This window comes from Muscardinus avellanarius (genome assembly GCF_963383645.1).
Source record: "Muscardinus avellanarius genome assembly, chromosome: 4".
Taxonomy (NCBI): Eukaryota; Metazoa; Chordata; class Mammalia; order Rodentia; family Gliridae; genus Muscardinus; species Muscardinus avellanarius.
In genome coordinates, this window is record NC_137789.1 from 108,666,445 (window position 1) to 108,692,751 (window position 26,307).

Consider the following 26,307-nt stretch of genomic DNA (forward strand, 5'->3'; position numbering starts at 1 on the left):
TGGGATTACAAATGTGTGCCACCACACCCATCTTACATTTTTTTTTTGGCAAAAGAATTCTATGTTTATGTTTAAAATGCACATATTTATACATATACATACATATATCTATATACACAGATATTTAATTGCTATGTATGTATACTTGTCTGAAATGTGCATAAATGACCAAAGAATTTGAACCTAAGGAAATGAATGTGCATACTGCACCTTAAGTTTCTTGTTAAAAATATGTTTCATGGGATTATTCCCTAGATACTATAATATTTTAAAATTTTATTGCATGACAAACATCAAAAGATATTTTCCAAACTATAATAAATTCTTTTTTAATCAATTTTATAGAATGAAGTTCCATCTAACTGAATATTTAGAATTTCTTTGTGGTAGTGGGGATCGAAACCAGGGGCATTTTACCTCCATGCTACACCCCCAGCTTGATTTTTTTAATTCTTTATTTTGAAACAGGGTCTCACTAAGTTGCGGAGGGCCTCACTAAGTAGCTAAGCCTGGCTGCAAACCTGGATCCTCCTGTCTCAGCCTCCCAAGTGCTGGGATTACAAATGTGCACCACCACGCCTGGATCCTGTTCAGAAAAATTTTAATGTATTCATCACACTATTCCAAAGCAAAAAAGCAAGTATACTTTGAACTAAAATGTCACCAAATATTATCCAAGCCTTAGTTATACAGAAGGCTTGGGTTCCTCATTATAAATATCGATTATTATATGATCACTTGACATATTAATAATTAACCTCTGGTGACCTTATAGCTGAAAAATAGAAAGTAAAAAAGATACTCGAGCAGCTGTAGGGATAGTGGTGTTACACATGTGTCACCCCAGCTACTCAAGAGGCGAAGGCAAGAAGATCGAAGGATCAAAACCAGCCTGTGCAACTTAGCAAGACCCTGTCGCAAAAGAGATAAAAAGGGCTGGGAATGCAGCTTAGTGGTAAAGAGAAAGCAGATGAAAGTCATGTGGCTGTTTCTCATGGCTATATGAACAACTGAGCATCTATCTTCCCCATCAAGGGCTTTCTCTGTGAAAGCCAAAATTTCCAGAGAACAGATTTGGATTTTAGGAGTAAAGTTCTTTTTCTTTTTAACTTATTCTTTGTGTAATGTTAGGTAGGGTTTGAACCCAGTGGCATTTTACCTTTTACCTCCAGGCTACAACCCCAACCCTTTTGTTTTTGTTTTGAAACAGGACTTTGCTTGGTTGCTGAGTCTCACTAATTTGCTAAGCTTGTCTTCAAACCTGTGATCCTCCTGTCTCAGCCTTCCAAGTACTGGGATTACAGGTTTGTACCACCATGGCCTACTCAGGAATAAAGTTCTTAAGGAATAATTTCAAAAAGTTCACAAATGACTATGAACTGGATGTGTTATGCCAGTTGGTTCAGAACTGCAGGGCTGGGGTCTGCTGGGGTCCAGGAATACTTGTCTACCCACACATGTCTGGTTTCAGGCTCAGTGAACATTCGCTGGTCCTGAGGTTGCCTACCAGAACCAAGTGCTTCAAAATCTAGGAAGAAAGCCCAAAGTCAGGAACTGAGGTTGAAGGCATGCTGTTCTTACAGACCTGGATCTTTTAGAGGACTATTCTTGAGAAGCATGACTTTAAAATTATTCACAATTGCAGGAAAGATGTTTAGAACTGGGAATACTTAGAAATATTAAGTAGGCAAGAGCCATTGTAAGACACCACCCTTTAAAAAACTTCCCACTGAAGCTTTTCCCTTTCCTTCTGAGGGCTTGACATCCCAAGTCTTTTTTTTTTTTTAATCAGAAATCCAGTTATGTTTGGAATGGCCACATTCTTATTCTTTTTTTGATTAAAGTATTTGTTTAATATATAACTGACATGCCAAATTTGTCCTTACATAAGCGTATAGTTCAGTGGTTTATAGTGTATTCATAAAATTTGGTAATAAGCCCTACTGTATAAAAGCCCTAGGAAGATGAGGTCCCATTAATCCAGAACATGTCACCATCCCGTGGCTGGTCACACTAGTCTCTCCCCATTTGCTCTCTACAGCCACTGACAACCACAAACCTAGTCTCTATGGCTTTGTCTATTCTGGATATTTCATATAAATGGAACCATATACTATGTAAGCATGAATGTGACCTTATGCTATTTCTATGGTCTGTACTGATAAAATGATGGAAATTTTATTCTTATAGTGGGCTTTTGTTGTTTGTGCATGTTTATTTTGTGCTGCTTTAGTTTCGGTCACTAGCACCCACACATGTTTCTCCTTCAATTGTCAGTGTCACTCTTATTTTCTTTTGGAGAATGACTCTTTGCTGCTATGCAGGGAGGACTTTGTCTTTGTTGGACTCTGAGACAGACAGGCCTGCCCCTCTTTAACTGTGGGTAGACATGTGCCCGTTACCTTTGGTTTACTCTTTCAGATCTACTCTCCACCTTCAGCTTTGTTCTCTGCCCACTTCACCTCCCTATTCTCAACTGAGCAGCAGGGAACATATGAAAGGGCCAGCTCACTCTATCTATCTAGGTTCTCCCACCCTCCACCCAAAGTATCTGGTTCCTGAAGTTTTCTGGAAGTTTCTTCAGCCTTTTATTCCCAGCTTTCTTGATCCAATTCCAATAACCCTTTTCTTTTGCTCAGATGACTTCTGTTCCTTTACTCCAAATAACACAAATTAATGCACGTCTCATCTATCAGAAAAGGCTTTAAAAGGCACCAGAACACATATACTATTCTTTTATGATTCTAGGAAGAAAATTATAAGCGTCCTTTGCAAAGACTGAATGAAAATACTACTGTCACTCTGGCTCAAAGAGGCTGAAGGCACCAATATTAATTCAGTCTGATGTCATTGCCAACCTAGCACTGCAGTGATCTTCTGTGAAATGATACCTGGATTGGGAGAATGGTCAGATCTCAGAAAGATTCTTCTTAAGAGAAAAGAGTATACTGCTGTTCTCATATTAGTTTCCCAGCTTAGAAAATCCCCAAAGGTGGTAAAGGAACATAGGGTATCTAATTTACATTTCCATCTCTGTAGCAATAATAGGTTTAATTCTCAAAAGGCAGTGCAGCTTCAGATGCATCAAGTATGCTATTTGAAGTCTTATTTTATCAAATGCCTTCAATAACTTCTTCTCTGAAAGTTTACAGTGGTTCTATTATAAGGATGTAAATCTGCAGATTTATAATTTTGTAGGCAGCACCGAGGCAACCTGCTTAACACCCACTGCAAAAATAAATAAACAAATCCTCCTGTGGTTTCATTTAAGGGCTAAAATTTTAGCTGTAGATTTTTCCTATCCATTCTCCATTCCTATGGCCAGCCTTTGTTCATTATAAAGTGCTTTTTACATTAAGATGTAAGGGTATCATGAAAGATTTCATTGATTCTTATATGATGCTAATATTTGTGAAATATTAGATTACTTTAGAGGCATGATTTAAGGTCGTAGGTTACAGAGCCTCCATCTGGATCATACTCAGCTGTCTGATTTTGTTAGGATCTGATTTTCCCATTGCAGGGAATATCACAAGATTGAGAAAGACCAAGAGGCACCTAAGAAGGCATTGCTTGATTTAGCAGATTTGCCTTCACTAACGTGATTAGGAAAAATTGCTTATTTTAAATACTTGGAGAGCTAAAATATTATCTGAAACAGACTTTGCCTCTTTAAAACACAGTTTTTTTATATTACAGAATAAAGAGAAAGGGAAGAAGTGTGAAGGATAACATTTGACTTAGTTTAAGAATTCTCAACAGCCAACAACACTGTTGATCATTGTTTTATTTAGTACAAAGTATTAAGGACTTACTCATAGAAGAATCTGTCATAATTACTACTTAGTTCGTCAATCCAATTTTTTCTCAAGTTATAGTTAATTACTGAGATGTTAAGTAATATTAAGAAAAAGTTAACGAGCATAAGACCTAAGATCAAGGCAATGACAGAAAGTTAATTTAAAATAAAATATACAAATTACTAGTTATAGAGCCTGAGTTGATAAGATGTGCACTTAGATGTGGCCCAATGCCGTTTTTACTTTAAAGCTAAGGATGTTCAAGGAGGGTGCAAGGTTCTCTCAACTATTTCTTGTTGGCTATTAAACATTGCCTATAGGTTAAATTTTCACTTAGAGAAAGATATTGGCTTTCCTGTATACAAGTAGTACCATGATGCTTTATATGCTGTCCCCTAGTTAGAATTTAATCTTTTTAAGGCATCTTTGCTTACTGTTCTTTATGAGAACTCGAGTCCACTGTGTGGCCACTCCATTACTTGGTCTAGACACTGAAGGATGAGGTTCAGAGGGTGTATTAGGGCAGGTGCCCAGCTGTAAGCAACAGGGAATTTCATAGGCAACATTCTTCTCCCTCACTGCCTCATCAGTGTAAATTATGTATAAATGGCAATTAAACTGCCCAGAATTGTATTGTATTTCATTTCTCTTCTCTTCTCTTCTCTTCTCTTCTCTTCCTTCTCTTCTCTTCTCTTCTCTTCTCTTCTCTTCTCTTCTCTTCTCTTCTCTCTCTCTCTCTCTCTCTCTCTCTCTCTCGGTGGTACTGGGGTTCTTGGAAACCCTTCTACCTCTGGGCTACACTCCCAGACCTATTTTATATTTTTATTTGGAAACAGGGTCTCTTAAGCCAGCAAGGCTGGCTTCAAATCTACATGGTCCTCCTGTCTCTGCCTCCCAAGCGCGGGGATTACAAGCATGCGCCATCACACCTGGCCTCTCCCAGACATCACAGAAAGACTAGGTTCAAAACTATGGCTGCTCTAAGAATGAATCAAGAATGTGTGTGGTATAAAAAAGGAAGTAAGTGGTTGATTTCTCTTCTTTTTGGAAAACAAAAATGAAATTAAATGGATTAAAGAGTTCCCCCACGACCTCAGAGCTTAGCACCAACTGTTTCTATCACAATTTATAGCCATGTTTTGAACAATAAATCAGTCTAAAAGCATGACGCTCCTGTTGTAGTCGGCTCGTTTGCATCTCGCTCCATGTACTACACTTGCCAATATTCAAGTTTCTACCATTCCCTTCTGGAAAAGCATTATCACTCCAAGTGTGCTCTCATTGAGAATGAGAATAGTTGACATACAGAATATAACACTGGTGCAACCACGGGACCTGACAAATTACAGCAAATATAGAAGGATCATGTGCTTGCAAGCACTGTGCACCTGCTTTTCTGTGACTCTGATGTTTAGTGGAAACAGAGATATCTCTGCTCTGGCCAGAGGGAATGGGAGAGGAAGTGGCTGCAGTCCTGCAGACCCATAAACCAGGAGATTCCTGCTATCCCAAGATAATTGGCACCAAGATAAAAGGCTGACAACTCATGTACCCTTGAAATTGTCTAAAGGCCATAGTAAACACAAAAGAGTTTGCTTGAGGCTTAACTTTGAAAGATAAAAGTAGAAATTATAAAAGTAAGTTTATATGATTTAATAAAATGTAATTATAACCACAATCATGTGTGAGTTCTCAGAATGAACAAAAGACTAAACAATGTATGGTTTTTGTGGGGAAAAAAAAAAAGTTGCGCCGGGCGTGGTGGCGCACGCTTGTAATCCCCGCACTTGGGAGGTGGAGACAGGAGAATCGCACTGGTTTGAAGCCAGCCTCGCTGGCTTAAGAGACCGTTTCCAAATAAAAATATAAAATAGGTCTAGGAGTGTAGCCCGGAGGTAGAAGGGCTTCCAGGAACCCCAGTACCATAAAAAAAGTATATTTTTTCCCAACAAAATCACATACCCTCAAATCCTTTGTGTGTTTTCTATTTTCACAGCATACACAAGCAATAGACTTTTCCAAAAAGTACTTGAGAGACAATCTCACTTATTATTTTTTATTTAACTTTCATTTTGAAATTATTCTCATCTCAAACATCTATTAGACAGTCAACCTATCCTTCACGAGCTGCCTGGCCCAACGTACCAGGAAGTCACGTGACCGTCTGCCTGCAGTGTTCTCCAACATAATTTTACCTGATTTGAAAAAGTCCTACATGTTTGGCAAACTTTAAGTTTTGCTCTATAATTAATTTTTCCCCCAAAACTCAACACCTTAGTGGAGACATTTAAAAATAGGAATAGATGTCAGCATTCTCCTAAAAAGAGTGTTTGAAAGCAGAACAGGGTTCAGTTTTGTTTTCCTTTTTTTCTTTGTGGTGCTAGGAATTGAGCCCAGGGGCATTCTACCTCTGAGCTACAACTCAAGCTTTATTTTATTTTTATTTGGAAACAGGGTCTTGCTAGGTTACCAAGAGCCTTACTAAGTTGCTGAGACTGGCTTTAAACCTGTGTTCCTCCTGTTTCAGCCTCCCAAGTACTGGGATTACAGGTGTGCACCACTATGCCTGGCTTGGAGACCAGTTTTAAAAGTGGTCAAGTCTTCAGTGGGCATTCTTGTGTTTTGATGTTTGCTCTATTATGCAACTTCTGAGGGAACCTGGGGACACAAATGATGAATGCTTGCATAATGAGGCATGTATGTATGTATGTATGTATGTATGTATGTATATGTATATATATATTGGTGGTACTGGGGTTCCTGGAAACCTACCTTCAGGCTACACTCACAGACCAATTTTTTATACTTTTTTATCTTTGGAAACAGGGTCTCTTAAGCCAGTGAGGCTGGCTTTGAACCTGCGCGATCCTCCTGTCTCCGCCTCCCAAGCATGGGGATTTCAAGCATGCACCACCATGCCTGGCAAGGCCTATATTTTTAAATCAATAAAGTTAATTCTTATATTTTTAATTAGTTCATTTATTAATTAATTTATATTTTTGGTATTGGAGATTGAACCCAGGGACATTCTACTCTGAGCTACCCTCCCCAAAGCTTTATTTTTAGTTCTGGAACAGAGTCTAAGTTGCTAAGGGCCTAAGTTGCTGAAGCTGGCCTTGAATCTGCAGTCCTCCTTTCTCAGCCTCCCAAGTACTGGAAATAAAAGCATGTGCTATCACGCCCAACTCTGAAAACGTTTATAAGGATCTCATTGCATGACTATTGAGTTACAGGAGGACTTACATTCAGCACAAATAATCTGAACAATTTTTAGGTTTCTTCTGCCCACTTTTTTTGTTTTGTTTTGAATCTGTCTCAGAGAATGACAGTGATGTTTTATTTAGAAAAGAAGAATTAAAAATTTACTTCCATTTTCCAACTAGGCAAAGCACTGATATATTTTGAAATTACAAGAGCATTTCCTTGTGTAGGAGCATCCCCATTTCTTACATAAACTAATAAATACTGTGACTAAACCTAAACTAGCATCATCAAATAGTATAAGGCTCTACATTTCAGCATCTCCCAAACATCTGTGTATGACAAGTCAGTTTCATAAATGGACCACTGTCAAAAATCTCTCACACACACACTGCCAGCCAGGATAAATATGAATTTACATAACTAGCAATGATATAACTATTTGAATAGAACTCTCTTAAGTGTTGTATTCTTAGAGGATATGTGAACCAAACAAGCACCTGACCCAAAGAACATCCCTTTTAAATTATAGCAAAATTCCTCTGTGATAGGGTGGCAGGCTTACCTGAGATTGTGCATTGACATTGGCTCCATTTGTAACCAAGACCTTGACCACTTCTGCTTGGCCAGCCAAAGATGCTATGTGCAATGCTGTGTTTCCTTTCTACAAAATGAAAAGCAAGACACATTAACTCCTTCACCCAATCCTAATTCCTATCTAATTCCTCTTTGTAAAGTTCCCCAAAGAGAAAAAAGTTGACAGGTGTCTCACAAGATTTTTTTCTGCAGGCTGAATCCTCACTGAACTTGGCAAGGGACAGAACAAGCCTTGCTCTGTGACACTGACCTTAGTGGCTGCATCCACGTTGGCTTCCCTCTGCAGGAGTTCAGAAACCACTTCCACATGGCCTTCCTTGGAAGCAAGATGGAGCGCATTCAACCCGTTCTGTTTGAAAGCAAAGGAACAGCTTTACTCAGCAGGTTGAAAATAGAGACTCAACAGTTGACAGAGATCTCCTAAGATGACATTTCACTAGGTAGGTGAGGTGTAGCAACTTAAGAATAAAGTACTTGAGAATTACATGAATTGTTTCATTATTATTATCTGCTAAATGTTAAAAATTATTAAAGAATGCTCACCACCACTTCTCGGTATTCCTCTAAGAAAGCCAAGAATCATTTGATAATGTCAAGCTGGAAAAATTTAACAACAACAACAACTGACAAAAGGAGAGAATTTTACTAATACTTAGTAAAAGCTGTACTGGGTTTAAAGACTGGATGTTTCCTTTTTTTTTTTTTTTTTTTTTTTTTTTTTTTGCAGTACTGGGAATAGAACCTAAGGGCATTCTTCCATACCCAGCCCTATTTTTTATTCTTTGTTTTGAAACAGGGTTTTATTGAGTTGTAAAAGTGTCTCAGTAAGTAGTAGCTAAGGCTGTCCTCAAACGGCAATCCTCCCCTCTCAGCCTCCCAAATGCTGGGATTACAAGTGTGCGCCACCACGCCCGACTTCAAGTAACGACAACAATGCCCACAACTAACCTGGTTGCAAATGTTGATATCCACTCCATTTTTTATGTAGTCAAGTGCCTTTTCGAGGTGTCCGGCCCGAGCTGCTCTTAAGTAACTTGCGTTGGCATCAGACTAAAAGAAAAAAAAAAGAAACATTTTGATGAAAAATGAAACTATTGTGTAGGTTTACATCTACCTGTCTTATGATCTGAACTTAAACTAAAACAATTAATTATTTTATGTCTAATGAAAAAACACTGATAAAAATTTCCGATAAAGTCACCAGAAGGACACATTCCTTAAAAGTTAGTTTCACTTGTACAAAGTTAACCTTTCTGTGTTAATATAACTCATTCTGAATGGATAGAGAAAATTTACCATAATATGTAGGCACCTTAAATCAATATACAATTTCTAAAGAGTAAAGAGAAATTCCCAAAACTTCTTGGCAATTACATTAACAAAGACTCCTGTGTATCAGAAATTGAAGATTAACTTCATTTTTCTGTACCTGTCTTGCTAACTTTTAATTGATTGCTTCACAAAGCTACGAATGCATTTTTCTGTTGTTACACTATGTGACAGGAATTAGTAGGTGATGGCTGTTTACTGGACAGAGTCCTGTTTTGGAACATAGATTGAATTTGGAAAGCGTGCAGAAAGGCCAACACAGGATGAGAAGTCCATCTTCGATATATTTTCAAGTTGGCTAAGGCCGTAGTCTGGAGAAAAATATTAGGCCTAACACAGTAAATACAGTAAAATAAGACAAATGACTAATTCATGGACAGCTTGCAACTCTGAACTACTGCTAATCTCTAACGCCTATAACTGCACAGTTGAACCCAATTACTAATAGAATCTGACACTGAGAGGAAAGACATTGTAAAATTAGTTCTGAAAAATTTGTCAAGAAATCCTGGTCAGTGCAGTATAACACAGAAGCAGGCTTTCCAAGAGCAGCCCAAAACATCTCATCATCAGTTATGCATGCAGTCACACAGGGAATGGCTTCAAAGAGGAACGTATTCTTTCAGCCATAGGGTGAGTGCCTCTTCCAAAGCCCCTCTTCAAATGCCACTTCACCTGTGAGGCCTGCCAACCTCCCCCAACCTCAGGCAGAATTTAATTGCTCCTTGCTTCCAATACATTGATTGTATTCATTTGTCTTGGTGTTTATCACACAAAAGCATACTTTTGGGTATACCTGCTCTTCCTCCACTCTAAATTGTAAGCCCCTTGTAGAACGAGAAGAGGCAGGCTAGTAGACTAAGAAAAATCCAACTGAAAAAATCCACCAACATGCCAAGCTTTGAAGAACATTGATTCTTCCCTGGAAATGTAACCAAAGTGAAGAAAAGTTCATCCCTTGCAAAGGTCGTTGGTTCTGGTGAGGGCAATCAGAGAGTGGACTTACTCAGGACCTGAGAAGAGAGGCCACCCGCTCCAGGGTCTCCCCCCAAACACTTCAAGGCAGCAAGCTTTTGAATGAATGAATATTGCTTTTTCTAAAATCAAGGCTTCTTAACCTCAGCACCATTAGCATTTTGACAGGAATAATCCTTTGCAGTGGGGGACTGTCTTATTCACTGTTCAGTGCTAACCAGCATCCTTGGCTCGACCAACCAGGTGTCAGTTATCCCCTATTTGTGACAGCTAAAAACATCTATAGTATTGCCTGATGTCCCTCGAGGAGCAAAGTCTTCCCAGTGGAGAACTACTTCAAGCAAACAAACCTACTTATTTCAAGACTATGAGCTCAAGGAGGCTTAAATCTCTGGCCTCTTTGGATTGCCGTGTGCCACAGGGTACTGATCCTGCTTCTGAAATTCATCTACTTGAAACTAGAAGCATCGTTGGCATACAAAAAATGCCTCTAAATGTTTCCTGAATACTGAAACAACAAACAGGTACATGTGTGGTAATAACTGTAGTCGAATTATAGTTTAGAACAATCTAAGAGGCTTTATTAACACCAATAACGAAAGCAACAGCAGCTATTTAAGTTGAGAACCTGCTATGACAAACAGAGGGATACCAGATGTCAAAAATAAAATCAATGAGAGAAGGGCCTGGGAGCACACATAGATATTACTTTAAAACAAAATACAATTGGAATTTGAGTTAAGCCTGTAAGTCATTTAATCAAAGGAGAAGGTTAAAGAGGAGAAGAAGGAGGAGGAAGAAGAGGAGGAAGAGGAGGTGGAGGAGGAGAAGGAGGAGGAAACAGCAATGGTTTATATCAGGCAAAGGACAAATCATATTAAGTTTTCAATAATTTCAAGAAAAAGTCCAGTTTCAAAGAGGTTTGCTACTTTGAGGTCAAAGTTAGCTATGCAAGACTGGGTCATTGTACGATAAAATATCATCTTCTTCTTGTTCGCTCAATAACTTATCAGTGAATTTGCTCAGAAGGGCTCTGATATTTGTGGACACAAATAACAATGGATATTTCAGCTGCCAGAGATAACAACTGTGAGTTAACCATCCCAAACTCTGACTCTGGCTACAGAAAACAGCAGCTAAGGAAACTGCTAAGAAAAAGATATTATAATTCAAGGGAAAAAGCCTTTGGCATGATCACAGATGTAAACAGGTCTGGTAATTCCACATACTGGCCGTTTTCCTATCAAAACCTCTAAAGCAAAACAAATACCACCACTAAAAGACAACTCTTCTAATTCACTGATTCTCTACCTAAGTGTTGGATTCTTTTGAGGTTAATAAAGTCACGACTGAATTCTCTTCAACTATTGTAGGTACAGTTGGCCCTCTATTTTTTCTGTTCTGCATTTGTGGATTCAACCAACAGGGGATCAAGAATGTTTTTCTTTAAATGTGTGTACTAAACATGTTTTTGTATCCCCAAACATTTCCGTTTCCCTGTTTCACCATTCCCCCACCAAAATAGCAGCAAACACAAAAGTATACTGGGACATACAATGTATCTGCAACCTGGCACTAAAACAGATGCGAACAACAAATTTCCTTATTTCTATTTAAAGATCCCAAGATTACCCTTGCTACCCAGGAGAATGCCCTTGATATGATATTTTCTTCTTCACTCTTTCCCTCAATCCTCTTGTAATATCTTACTCAATATTCTGGTCCTGGAAACTTTCAGTTATTTATTTTCCTCTTAAATAAAATGGATTTATTATAACATATAACATACAGACATGAGAGTACACAAAAATGTATAAAAAGTTTAAAGAAAAATAATAAAAGAAACGCTTACATACCAATCAATCAGCCCGAGAATAGAAGTTACAAGTGGCTTTGAGGACTCCCCATCAACCCTTCCTTGTGTGGCTCCCCTGGGGATCCTCTGCTCTAGCTAATCATTTTGCCACCATTCTCTGTAGTCTTAACATCCTTGCACACCTCCCTCAGCTAAATGTCATGATATTGACTGTCTTTATACTTTAGAGAAGTAGAACCATCTACCATGTATCCTACTGTGACATGCTTCTTTTGTCTAAGTTTCTTTTGGAGTCATCTGCGTTGACGTGTAACTACAGTCAATTTATCATTGCTGCACTAGAAGATTCCATTATTTGATCAAACCACCATCTATTTATCCGCTGTGCAGTTGATGGATTTTGTGTTGTTTCCTGTTTGGGTCTATTATAAAAGACGCTGTCACTAACATTGTGGAACCATAGCACAATGCTATATATAGACAAATGTTTTAAGAGGTATATACTAGGATCACAAATGCTGGATCCTTGGATATGTGCTTTTTCAACTTTACTAGCTATTTAGCAGCTGTTTTTCAACGTGATTGCACCAATTTGCAGTTCTGTGGTTTGCAACTGCTTCTTTTAAGTTCATATTACTTAGAAATTAAACTTCGGTAATTCTTTAGCACATAGGTCAGTACTGCCATAGTTCAAAGAAGGTGTGTGTGTGTGTGTGTGTGTGTGTGTGTGTGTGCGCGCGCGTGCGCGTGGCACTGGGGACTGAACCCAGGAACACTCTACCTCCAAGCTACATATTCAGAGCCACTTAAATTTTATTTGGAAACAGGGCCTTACTTGTTTGATGAAAGCCTCACAATATGCTGAGGCTATCCTCAAACCTGTAATTCGCCTGTCTCAGTTTCCCAAGGACTAGGATTACAAGCGTAGGCACCACCATGCCCATCTCAAAAAGGAATTTGAGATTGCTTTTGCTAAATGCCTATAGGCACTATCAAACCAAACTTAACTTTGAAAATAAAATGTGGCTTGAGGGTATTTTGTTTTAAAAATATACACTTTAAATCTCAAACTGGTAAAGATATGAGGAATTCCTTATAAATTCTCAGGGGAGATATTTTTCTTTTTATCTGTCAGATGTGAGACAAGTTTTTCTGTATCTCCTCCACGATGGGTTTATTTCCTGTCTACCCCAATACTGTGAACTATACCCTTTGGGGACCAGCTTGATATAGTATCTCTTAGACTGTCCACCTTGGGCACGGTCTAGACTTTGTCCCCTGCTCTATATCCATGTGACCAAGTAAAACTGGTTCTTGATTTCATATTATTATTAATCTTTCCATATCCCTTACTTTTAAAGGGCTAGTTCAGAGATATTCTTTAAAAGTCTTATTTTTTTTATCATTTTCCCCTAATCTCATAGTTTTCTCTGCAGCTGAGAATATACATACCCCATTTCTCCCTCTTATTTGCCCTATCCCTTGGGCTCTTCAGGTCTCTACTATATAATGCTCAGATCACTAAAAACAAAACAAAATAAAATCTCCAGGAGGCTGTGGTTGGCACTAGTTGAATCTGCTGGAGTCACTGAACAATGTTTAGGACTTTCCAAAGAGCTACTGAGAGCTTTTGTCAAGCCACGACAAGGACAGTATCTGCAATTTAATAAGTGTCTACTGTATGTCAGGGACCTCACTAAGCATTTTGCATACATTATATAATATGCTATGCACTATTATACACGCATCGTTTTTGTTTCTTTTTAAAGTGTTCAACCAAGATTTGAATATTCATTAAAGAGGCAGAAGGCTAAATATTGTAAAAAGTTAAGTGGCTTGCCCAAGGTCGCACAGCTGGTAAGTCATCAGTAAGGACTGAGACCTAGGAAAGCAAGCCCAGGCTCTCTCCTCAGAGCCAGGGTTTTCACCATGGGTTCCTTGGAGGCCCAGAGTTTGGGAATATTGAATTGCAGAGCGAGCGATGCTCGGTAAGCACAGTTTTACCATTTTTGGCTTCACCCTAAGTAAATCTATTTTATCTGTTTTATATATTGGTGTTTGATGACAAAACTTCATTCGTAAAAACGATTCTGCTTTTAAACCACAGTATTCAGTCAACTTCTATAACAAAGGCTCAGAGGCCCTTGAAAGCCTGCCCCAAACACATACTTCTAGAATAAAACATGAGCTGGGCATGCACACCCCTGTAATCCCAGTACTTGGAAGGCTGAGACTGAAGGATCACAGGTTCAAGGACAGTTTGAGCAAATAGTGAGACTCTCACCAACCTACCGGGACCTGGCTTCAAAACATAAATAAAATAGTACTGGGGGTATAGTTCAGAGGTAGAATCCCCTGGGTTCAATACCCAATGCCACAAAAGCAAATAAACAAAGCAGAACAAAATCTGAATAATACTCTTAAAGGCAATCTAGACAGCTTATTATTCCTGAACTGTCCCCATCATTTCCCAGCCCTGTGACTTTATCCAGGTCAGGCTCAAAGGTCACTTCACATTTGCAACATTTCTTGGTAAATACTAGACTTGACATCTCTCTCTCTCTGGATCCCCACAGCATTTGTTAGCTTGCAAATACCGTTACTGATATCAGTGACCTTATAATCTAGTTAATCTTGTAGGCTTGGGCCTACAAGATTATGAATTCATAGTAGATATGAATTCATAGTAGAACCTACAAAAGTTTTTTTAGGAAGAGCTGCTTCTACATCCTGGAAAATAGTAGGAGGAAGAGGCAAGACTTAAAAAGGACCCTTGGATAGAAGAGAGAAAAGGAACGAAAAGTGATTAGAGATATAAAAATAGAAAGGTTTGAGGAACAGTGAATAGAGAATCTATGGGAAAGAGGGTGCTTCTGGGGAGGAAGATGTTCAGAGAAGGTGTGGAATGCCACATACGTCTGATTTAAGGGCGCCATAAAAATACCAGGAGGCAGTGAGGGGTTTTAAGGAGTGCAAAGACATCATGAAAGCTACATATCATCACCATGAACTGGCAGATTGACACATGGGAGAAAATGGAGACAAGATCTGCGGTTTCACACTGTTGACCCCCACACCTCAAGGATCTCCCAGAAAGAATGAAAACATACACATACACCCCAGAGCCCTCACTCCATAGAGAAAGACTTCATGGGTCTGTGACAGAACCTATTGATAAATGCAGTTCAGGTGACTCTAATGTGGGGGTGAGGACCAGGAAACATGAAAAAAGTGGTACATATATACAATGGCATACTATTCAGCCATAAAAAGATGCTATGTTGCTATTTGTGATGACATGGATAAACTTGGAACAATATGTCAAATGAAATAAATCAAACACAGAAGTATAAATACCGTATTATCTTACTTATATGTGGAATCTAAAAAAAAAAAAGCTGACCTTCCAGAAATTAAAAGTACAGTAGTGGTTACCAGAGGCTGGGAAAAAGGGAACCAGGAGAGGTTGGTTAATGGGTATGATGTTCTAGTTAGACAGGAAGAATAAGTTCTGGCATGCTATTGCACAGTACAGTGACTATAGCTAAAGATAATGTATTTTCCACAAAAGCTAGAAGTTTCCGAATGTTTTCATCACAAAAAGTAGGTGAATGTTTAAGGTTAGAAATATGTCAGTAACCCTGATTCAATCAATAGATTATATATATGTTAACATACCATGTTGTGACCCATAAATATGTACAATTATGTTTTAACCAAAATAAAAATATGGCTATTGTGGGATTAAGGGGACTGCAGTGGAAAAGCAAGGGATGGGGTGAAGGGCAGGCCATTTCTAAGGTATGCTGACAGACTGCTCACAGAAACAGCATTAAGATCATAAAGCCAGATTTTATTTTATTTATTTATTTTTCATTGCATATTTGTTTATAAAGCGTCTCGCTAAGTTGCTGAAGGTCTTCACTGGCCTCGATCCTCCTGTCTCAGCCTCCCAAGCGCTAGAATTACAGGTGTGCGCCACCACGCCAAGCCACAAAGCCAGATTTAAAAATGTGCTTTCAAAGACTTTTCAATGTCTGCTCTACCCTTTCCCTGCTCTTAACATTTGGTGAATAAATCAACACAAACTTATAAGATATTCTCAATCAGGAAGGGACTCACATGGTAGGGGGCTGCTTATCAAAGTCCCCAAATTTCATTATTAGAAAATTTAGGCAGGGCGTGGTGGTGCATGCTTGTAATCCCTGCGCTTGAGAGGCGGAGACAGGAGGATCACGCTGGTTCGGAGCCAGCCTTGCTGGCTTAAGAGACCCTGTTTCCACATAAAAAGGTGAAAAAATAGGTCTGGGAATGTAGCCTGAGGGAATGTATCCCGGAGGTAGAAGGGCTTCCAGGAACCCCAGTACCACCAAAAACAAACAAACAAACAAAAAAAAAAAAAAAAAAAAGAAAAAATTTAAATGCCAGTTACGATTTTGAGGTATAGAGCTACTTTGCAGAAAATCTCAACCCTCAACAAAAATCTGTGATTTGAGAGCCATGTTCCTCTGTGTTTAAAGCCCTGGAGTTGGTCATGGGACTGTGTCGCTGCCTAAGCACTTAGGAGGGGAGCCAGGGACAAAGGAGGACTTTTCTCCCCTCTGAACTCGAGCTGAGTCACTGCTTACCCACTTGGACGTGAGCATCCACACAGTGCCCATTCAAAGTGTCCAGATATTTTAGAGTAAGATATTGTGTGTGCTGATATTTCATAGTTATCTTGCACAATGATCTAATTTCCCACCAATTTCAAAAGAATGTGATCAATTACACAATCCAAAACAAATGTGACATTCATACCATGATCTGCTGCCTGCCCGTAAGAACCCTGGACCTTTAGGAGAGTGGCATTTCCCTCTTTTTTTCCCCCCCAGAAGCATAAGTAAAGTCTATGTTAGCAAAAAATATTTAGGTATATGTTTGGAAGTAGGGTATGGAGAGCTTAAACAAAGGGGATCTTTGTATCTTTTGCATGGCAAGTGCTTGAAAAAAAAAAAACTTAACCAGTTTTAGTTAGGGAAGACCTTGAGTTATTTTGATTTTATTATTTTTAAATTTAATTGCTATACAGTCACTGGAAAATTTCCAGCCTAACCCATCCATAAATCAGCCAGATGGGTCCAAGAGGGTGGTACTTTATCCAGTGATACAAATCTGCTTCTAAAGGCTATCTATATTTGCAATCATTACTATTCAATCCCACTGAAGTGAAGTGTTGCCTGCACAGATCCCCTATGATTGCTACAAGGCTGTTTCTGTCTGCAAGAACTCAGCTAGGAAGTAACCTCAGTTCATCCCTGGGAATGAGGTCACCGTCCCCTAACACATGTTAGGTATGGTTAGCATCTTTGCGCTGGGATCTTTGCCAGGAAGGCCCCGGCTGCTGCACATTTCAAGCCGGTGGCGGTGTCCATGCGCAGTAGCCCCTTTCAAGCTGGAAGGCAAAACAACATTCCCATCTTTATCTCCAGAGAGAGAGAGGAGTGGAAACCAGTTAAAACACACACAGTGCTGGCAGCCTATTGTTTTTGTAAAGGCTGTGTTTTTAAGAGATTTACCGTGCCATGCACTGATAAAACTCCCTCTCATCCAGTCAGTCTTTAACAGTCTGGTTTACATCAGGGGGAGAACCCAGAATTCAGGCCCTGGGTGATGTCTTTTCTCACCCCAGAACTCAGGCCCTTAAACATTCTCTTGGAGATTGATTAGAAATAAAAATAAACACAGAAACGATTTTTCCCTCACAGGGAAGATAGTGGGGCTCGGTGGCTGGTGGGTTTTTCCAGTATTCCCCGACATAAAGTTGATACTGCTTAGCTGCAAATAGGATTAGAGTTTGTTTGAAATTTCCTGAGGATGTTAAAAAGAGCCAGTTCACCTGTCAACCAAAGGATATAAAACTACAGGTGCCAGAGGTAAATGCCTTCTTAATAATATGAAGTCAGTATAGTAATATTTGTTTTGATTTGTTCCATTCTATTGGAGAATTTCAAACCATTTTGACCTAAATTTTTTTTATTTTGGAAGTACTAGGAATTAAACTCAGGAGTATTCTACCTCTGAGCTACACCCCCAGCTCTATTTTTTTTTTAACTTTGAAACAGGGTCTTATAAATCATCCTCACACTACAGAACTTACAGAGCACTGTAGTGTGCCATGGACAGGAGGAAGTCACTATTATGTATTCAGCAGAAGGCTATAAATAACATTAGGAATTAGTAGGATGATTTGACTAGATGACAGGTAAGTTCCCTTCTGTTGTAAAGGCTCCATGATACTGCAATGTGTAGGCACTGGACCTTCCTGCTAATAGTACATGATTAATTTCCCAAATGAGCCAATGTTGTGACCATGGTACCTAAAACAAAATGCAAAAAAAGAGATGTAACTATTTATTTACCAAAATACTGTAAAGTGCAAAACTAAAGCAAAAGCAGGCATTCACTTTACGCCATTCAAGGGAATTTTAGGACCAGGCAAGTCTACCATTCGTATAAGGGAGAAGCTAGACATCTGGGGCACGTTAACCTTCAAATCAAACATCTTTCATTATTCTGCAGTGTAAAGGTTCCTACAAATAAGAAAGCCTGGCAAATAACCACAGATGTAGAAATCATTTCTGAGAAGTGTTTGGCAGGTACATTCATTACCAGACATGTCTGAAACCTCTGCTATGTTTGGACATGTTTTGGGTTATCTCTTGGGACAAAGAAATGCAAGAAAAAAAATGGAAACGTGCTGTTTCAGAGAAACAAGAATGAGTCTACAGGCAACAGTCTAAGTGCTTAGCGATGCAGAACACGGAGTAGCCCTGGATAATTTTCTTTCTTTTCTAAATACACAAGTATGGAATATTAATATAAGGAAGAGTTGGTCCTTTTGCAAATTTTAATCATGTTTATTTCAGGGAACGGCTTTCCTCATTGAGTTAAAATAAGTATGCAATTGAAGGTTGAATAGAACAGCAGGCAGTGTTCGTTTTGAGAGCACACATTTGGTGGGTGAGGGGCTCCCCAAACGTAGGCCCAGGCACCTTTTCTGTCTGCTCGGCAGAAGGCGAGTGCTGAACACAAAAAACAGCAACGTAGAGCTGTTGGGGTTGTGCACATTTTCATTATCAGTGTTCTCTACTCTTCTTTCTGTACTTCATCTAGTTCATCGGTCTCCATTATTTCTCATCTAAACATGTCTTTTCAAGAAATTTTCTTTTTTTCTCCTGAGTCAGGCAGCCTGAGAAATACCTGATGTATAATCCATGCTTCCTTTGTCATCCACAAAAGTGGCTGACTTAAACAACCTGGCTCTCCCACCTCGGGGAGGATGAGTTGGCAGGAATCTCGTCAAGCTTCATGTGCACCTGGTTATAGCATCAGAGATGACCCACCTGCCTTTGACCCACCTCAACAACATTTCATCACTTGCTTACCAGCTTACTACTTCTGGGCTGTGCACACTGAGTTATTTAGTAAAATAGCTTGTTGGTTTTTTTTTTTTAAGAAATGGTTAAGTTTGAGAAAAATAGCTTGTTTTACATTGAACACAAATGTGCAATTATATTTTTAAACACTTAAATTCTATTTATAAACTTGTGAGTTAAGTAGAAGATATTGCATTATCTCTTTTGTAGAGATAGGAGACAAGAAAAGAGGGGAGTGATTTTCTTAACTAGCTAGAGAAATTGCTAAAAAATAGAACTTGAGTTCTATGCATTTCATTTTCCTCCCCAAACCTCATGATATAAAACAAAAGTGAATTAGTTTACATTGTTACAATTTAAATCAGTAAAATGACTTGGCTGAACATTTTTTTGCCGAACTTCTAAGCTATATGGAATCTCCAAAATCTATTGATCTAATTTTCCTTTCCTTATGCTATCATCCACGCTATATCACGTCTCTGGCAGATCACAATAACAAACCTCAACAACAATCTATTCCACACACATGAAGAAGGTTAAAAAGGACAGACAGCTTTGTCTCTTTAAAGATCGAATGAAATGAAAGAGTATTATGTAGTTAAAATTTGGCAGTCTTTGAGGACTTTTGTTTTTAAAACAAATACCAAATCATTACATAGCTTGGCTAAGCAACCACAATGCACAAACTGCAGAGTACCTAAGCAATATGCCTTCCAATACTAGGATATTCCTGCTTTTCACTTAGGAAATACATAGCAGCAACTTCTGGGGTTATTCATGGTGTATTATATAAAATATCACAACTGTTTGGGATTTTTCCATTTATTTGGTAGGTTATGAATCAGAACAAGGACATCAGGCCCTCATGTTTAAGGATCCTTATTATGTAGGAGGTATTGGCATGAATCCTAAAATATTTAATCCAGGGAAGTATTCACATTTTAAATATAGCAACTGCAAATAGTGATATGCTAAATTTGGTCTAGGTAGAAGGAGAAAGAGAAAGTATTTACTTGAATAGATGAACATTTTCTCAACAACTCTTTTAAGAAATTTAGATTAGGAAACAGATAGCTTGATGTTTAACGTGGATGGAGTTAATATTGTGGACATTAAATAATTTTGTGCAATGCATACATATACTCTGTGCGGTAAGGATCAGCCAGGAAATTACAATACATCGGACTTCAGCTTCCTGGTCAGATAATTAAGGGCTAGGAATTTAAAAGCCACAAGAATTGAAGGCTGAGGCCCATAGCACCAGAGGGAGAGGAGGCGTGAACTAGTGCAAGGAAGGGTTTTTGAATTCATCATCCTGAAATGTGCGCCAGCTGGTACAGCTGGGGCTTGCTGGGACTGTTAGTAGAGAAAAGTATCTGCTTTTGGGGAGGTTAAAGGGAGGGTGGTTTCATATTAATTTCTCAAACAAATATACTAAAGAGCTATTGTTCTTTCCACTTAATTTTTGACATGTATTAATTGTATATATCTATGGTATACAGTATAATTCAATATACATAAACTATGCATAACGATTCAAACAGGGTATCCTTAAAATTTTTCATTTCTACCTCAACCTATGATCAAACATGGGATTTTGAAGGCCTTCCTTGCTAAAAATACAGCTAGATAAGTTTTTTGTTTTGTTGTATTTTTGTAGTGCTGGGAATTGACCACGGTCTCCTGGATATCAAGAAAACATTCTACCACTCAGCTATACTCCAGCCTTAAATAAGTTCTTATTGAGTAAGCATATACTGAATAAGAACTATGAATAAAAAAATATTTTAAAATGAGATTAGGGAAGCGCCATCTTTCAGTACTCAGCCAAAATGCCAAAATGAAGGGAAAGAGGAAAGACACCTAATAGTTTCCCAGGCCCTTTAGAAAACAAGGGGTTGTTTCTTTGGTCACATACATGTGAATCTACAAGAAGGGCAGTGTTGTAGACATTAAGGAAATGGGTACTATTCAAAAAGGAATGCCTTGCAAATATTCCCATGGCAAAACCAGAAGCATCTAATGTTACTCAGCATGCTATTGGCAGTGTTGTAAACAAGCAAGTTATTGATTACTCATAATTGTAAACAGCTAGATTTTAAGGAGCAGAAATTTGCCTGTAAAGCCTACCACCTAAAAATGGGTAGCATCCTGTTCTGTGGGAGGGAGTTACTTATTAGTTCTGGATTACTTTGGCCATTAATGAAGCAGGGCTCAGAAAATAATAGTATAAAACATTCGTTTCTGTCCTCTAACCAAGTACTACAGAACTATCTGGGAGTGATGAAAAACGATTGTAATCCCAGCATTTGGGAGACTGAGACAGGAGGATCATGGTTCGCGGACAGCCCCAGCTACTTAGTGAGGGCCTTTGCAATTCAGTGAGACCCTGTTTCAGAATAAAAGAATAATGCCGGTCGTGGTGGTGAATGCTTGTAATCCCCGCGCTTGGGAGGCAGAGACAGGAGGATCGTGCAGGTTCGAAGCCAGCCACGCTGGCTAGCGAGACCCTGTTTCCAAATAAAAATATAAAATAGGTCTGGGCGTATAGCCCGGAGGTAGAAGGGTTTCCAGGAACCCCAGTATCACCAAAAAATAAATAAATAAAAAATAAAAAAATAAAAGAATAAAAAATTGGGGTTGTAGCTTGGAGGTAGGGTATAATTTGTAGGTTTCAGTACTGGGTTCCATCCCCAGTATTGAAAAAAAAAAAAAACCCTACAGAACTGAAAAAAAAAATAGTTAAAAGGAGGTGAGGTCAATGTACATCTTCCCTGGACAAGATTTGGAAAGGGAGACTTACCAGCTTAAAATACACAGTAAAGATGATAAAGATGTTATTTCTTATTATACAAAATGACACATGTAAGATTGGACTTTCCCCAAAGTCAAGGTAACCATTGAACTAATAGTTATAAATAATATAATATGGTAGATGACTTTCAACCTTAGAGTTAAAATATATTATAAAAGGAGCAAAGACTCATATTTAAGGACTGGCCCTTTTTGTAGAAAGATGAGGGTGCTAGTTGAGAGGTATGATGTCATGTGTGTTTTTATAGTGTTTAGAGATAGAAACATCTATCAGCAAGTCAATAAAGTTTAGTGATTTCAGAGTTCAGACTCTGGACCCACAATGCCTCAGTCCACAACCTGCCTCTATGATTCACAAACTGTGTGAACTTGGACAAGGTATCATACACGATTAAGTTTCCTCATTTATAAAATGAAATAGCTATGAGTTAATGCCTAGGACTCTTGATATTAAGGAGAAAGTATATGCAAAGCAATCAGAACAGGTAGGCCTGGTTGTGTACAGTTGGTCCCTCATTAATATTATCATTTAATATTATTTTAAAATTGTTTTTTGAAGTTAATATTCTAGTTTTTTTGGCTTTGACTATGACCATGAGATTCAAGAGCACATTACTGACCACATAGGGATTGAACCCATGAGATTGACCTTATTTGCCTAATGCATTTAGCAGCTAAGCTAAGCATAAAACCAGGTCAGAGAGAATTCATGTTGCAATGTATCTAGACTAGCAGTTCTCAAACTTGCTTGTTTCAGGATCCTTTTATATCCTTAAATATTACTGAGAATTCCCTAAGAGCTTCTGATGATGAGGGTTATACTTACTGATATGTATCATTGTTGAAAATAAAGCCGATAATTTAAAATTCATCAATTTATTTTCAAATAATAATAGTACATTCATGGTAACATAAAATTCATATCTTAAGAAAAATAACAGCATTTTCCAAAACTAAAAAGGTAAGAAGACTGATATCATTTTTTGGGCTTGCAAATCTCTTTAAGGTCTGACAATGGAAGACAGGTAGATTATCATTTCTGCTTCTACAGTCAGTCTTTTACTACACGTTGTAAGCAGGTAGCACAGAAACAAGAAGGATGACCTCACAGGTATTCCTGTAGGGTCTCAGGGACACCCAGGGTTCCTGGACCACTTTGAGAGTGGCTGGTTTATGGCAGAGTTTTCTAAGACTGACTCCATGATACTAAAGTTTAATACCTCCTAAGAGAATAATTAAAACAAAAGCCACAACTCTGCAGAAAGACAAAGAATAAATAAATTGCATTGCTGCTATTTATGCAAAGTACAGACAAGGATCGCTTTAATCACTATTTACTTCTTTTTTGCTACCTGGGTTCAGCTGTCATCCTTGATAGAGCTTTCATTTGTCCATCTCCATTGCAATACTTGGACACTAGGCACTTCCAGTGGATAACAACATCCTCAGAATGTCAGCTTAAAAAGTTTTTGGGAGGGACACAGTAGGAATGAGCAACAAAGCTCCTGGCAAGTGGTACAGCCACATCAGAAAGAGAACACAGAAATTCTTCACGGACTACTTGTCATTGTTGCATAAACACAACTACAGATACAAATCCTCTGCCTGGGGGAACTTAGAGACTAAAAATCATAGTCTCATTTTTGGTGACTTAAATGAAAAGGTAACAAGTGCACTTTCTTCTTTAAAGCACTTCAAAATATTTAAATATTGTCTCTTGTATGACTAAATGTTGGCTAAAAGACCAAAATTATGAAAGACCCTTAAAAGATGAAGATTTTCTTAAAATTCTAACAAATACTGACTGCTTGCTGTGTGCCTGGTTCTAGAGACTAAAAGATGGGCAAGACACAGTCTATGTTTAAAAACCAGAATTGTTCAAAAGCATAACATATCTTATTTGCCACAATTGTTTTCAAAATATGGCAGGATAATTATTGAGCTATGGATATACATAAGTCAAAAATACATCAGAATGATGTTGAGTTAAAATAAAAAAACAAACAAGAATCTAACACTGAGTAAAACTGAAGCATATCTAAATTGTGCAAAGCAGTTTTATTGGGGGCATTACTTATTTCTACTCTTCAAATTGGTTGGCAGCAGTCACTTATTGCTCGATGAAAGAAGAAAAATGGCATTTGCAATCCAAAATTATTCTCTGGAAATGTCTGCTATGTGACTATCTACAGATATCTTTATTTCATACAGGAGTAAAGAGAGACTCCTAAAATCAAATACTTCACTCTTTATAAATTATTATGTTTAAGAGGTTAGTGAATAACTGTAATATTTGTCTTTATACATTGAAACTGATGTTATGTAACCTAATATTTGTTAATAGTCTAATTAGAAGTTACAACTTAATTTTTATTACTAGCTTTTTCACCATATTCTGAGGACCACAGTAAAAAAAAAAAAATAACTCTGTAATCAGAGTTGATGAATGTGTTTTTACTTTGTTACCCTAAATGTCCTAATGTTATAAAGAAAATGATTGTTTAAAAAGATATGAAATGACATTAAATTCTCATTTGTTAATTGGGTAAGGGCCAATTGGGTGATGTGTGCATGTATGCCTCTACCATCTTTATTCCATTCAGAGATATGACTACAATGTACCAATAAAATATTTTTAAAAATGAATAAATAAAAATCACTGCAAATATACTAAAATTTTCTCATTTGTTTTGCAAATACTGCTTTAATTTATTACTTATATCTATTAGTAACCTGAGGTAGTATCTTTATATTGTCACACAGGAAAAAAAAAACATAGTTGAAAATATTAGACTTGCTACCTAACTAAAAGTTTCCATTCAAAATAAGAAATGCTCCAGTCTCAGGAACAAAAAGTTTTAGGTTTCTTTTTTTAATTTGACTATATGAGTTATCCCACTTGTTCCTATTTTTTTAAAGTAAAAATCATTAGCAATAAAATAGATTTCTCTAGCCCTTATATATGAATTTTTTTAACTGAATCAATTATTAAAAGCCATACACAAAATAGAAGAAATCAGAGCTGGAAGACATAAGAGAAAAACATATATATATATGATTTGATATATATATATAGGGTATCCTTACAGGACTTAAAGATCACATTAATTGCTATTGAAGGATTTTATCATTAGTTGTTTCTAAAATTCAAATAAAATTGTGGTTTTATTTGTTTTTTCAATATTAGAGTATATCTTTTTTCATGAGCATTATTTAAAGTCCAAGTATTAACTTTTCATCAACTCTTTATGTGAAAACTAGTTTTTCATACAGACCTGATTAAAAACAATCCATATGAGGATGTTTCTAGAATTATCAAAGGTACACAATATCTACCTTTCTAGAAAGCTAAAACAAGTTATAAAATCACTAAGAGTTCCTTCCCCAACACAGACTGTCCAATCTTACAAAAAACCACTAAACAATGCTGTAGACACCACAAGATAAACAGAAGTAGCAAAAAGTACTAATAATCATTTGTGAAAATGTAATTATACTATACCCTCTTAGGAAGGATTTTATCCATAGTTCAGCTCATGCAGACAAACTATCCAGTCTTCTATTCAAGTCAGAGATAAAGCCGGGAGAGAAAGAATTCTTATTCATTGTCCAACTAAACCCAGGACAGCAATAGTACATGCTACCCTATTGTGACGGGACTTCTCTATGATCTGTGTCGGGTCAGTACCCTTCCAGAGTTACTGCTTAAGGCATGATAATTTCAAATTCAGTCTGTCATTTTATTACACATTTTTTAAACAGCATGTCCACCAAAACAGAAAAGGCTGCACATATGGGCTGAGATCAAATGCTTTCACCATTTAGTTGATATATTCTGACATAAGGCAGAAACAAGATGGTCTACTTTTATTTGGGCTTTCCATTTGGATCTCATATCTTTTTATTTGAAGCTTACTAATTTATAAATGGCCAGAGCTTTTCAGGTACGTTCATTAAACATGCACTGTATTTGCACTTGGGTCAATTATTTCAAGGCAATTAGCATTTCCCAAAGCTAAGTCGAATAATCAGCAATTTATGATTATATATAAAGTTCTCAGTTCCACAGCCAGTGGAACAGGATACACATTCCGACTTAACAACACAGCTCATAATTTTTGAATAGTCCGTTGGTTATTTTTTCAGCAACATGATTTTTAGGAACCACTTGCTAATATGCTTCTTTTAATATGCTACTGGGGGTTAAAGCCAGGGTACTGTATCTCTGAGCTATGCCCTCACCCTTCTTATTCTTTATTTTGAAACAGGGTCTCACTAAGTAACTCAGGTTGTCCTCAAACTTGGATAGTTTGTAGTTGTTAGCATGATAGGCATGTGCCATTGCACCTGGTCAATA

At 37.7% G+C, this 26,307-nt stretch overlaps 1 protein-coding gene across 1 annotated transcript in view; it reads right to left on the reverse strand.

The window, feature by feature from the left end:
* Positions 1–26,307, reverse strand: part of ANK3 (ankyrin 3) — a gene marked incomplete at both ends in the record, with an annotated part of 351,101 nt that overhangs the window by 235,351 nt on the left and 89,443 nt on the right. Inside the window, 3 exons of the mRNA XM_080694807.1 lie at positions 7,567–7,665; positions 7,849–7,947; positions 8,547–8,648. Of these exons, the coding sequence (XP_080550933.1) occupies positions 7,567–7,665; positions 7,849–7,947; positions 8,547–8,648 (300 nt within the window). The remainder of the gene's footprint in view (positions 1–7,566; positions 7,666–7,848; positions 7,948–8,546; positions 8,649–26,307) is intronic.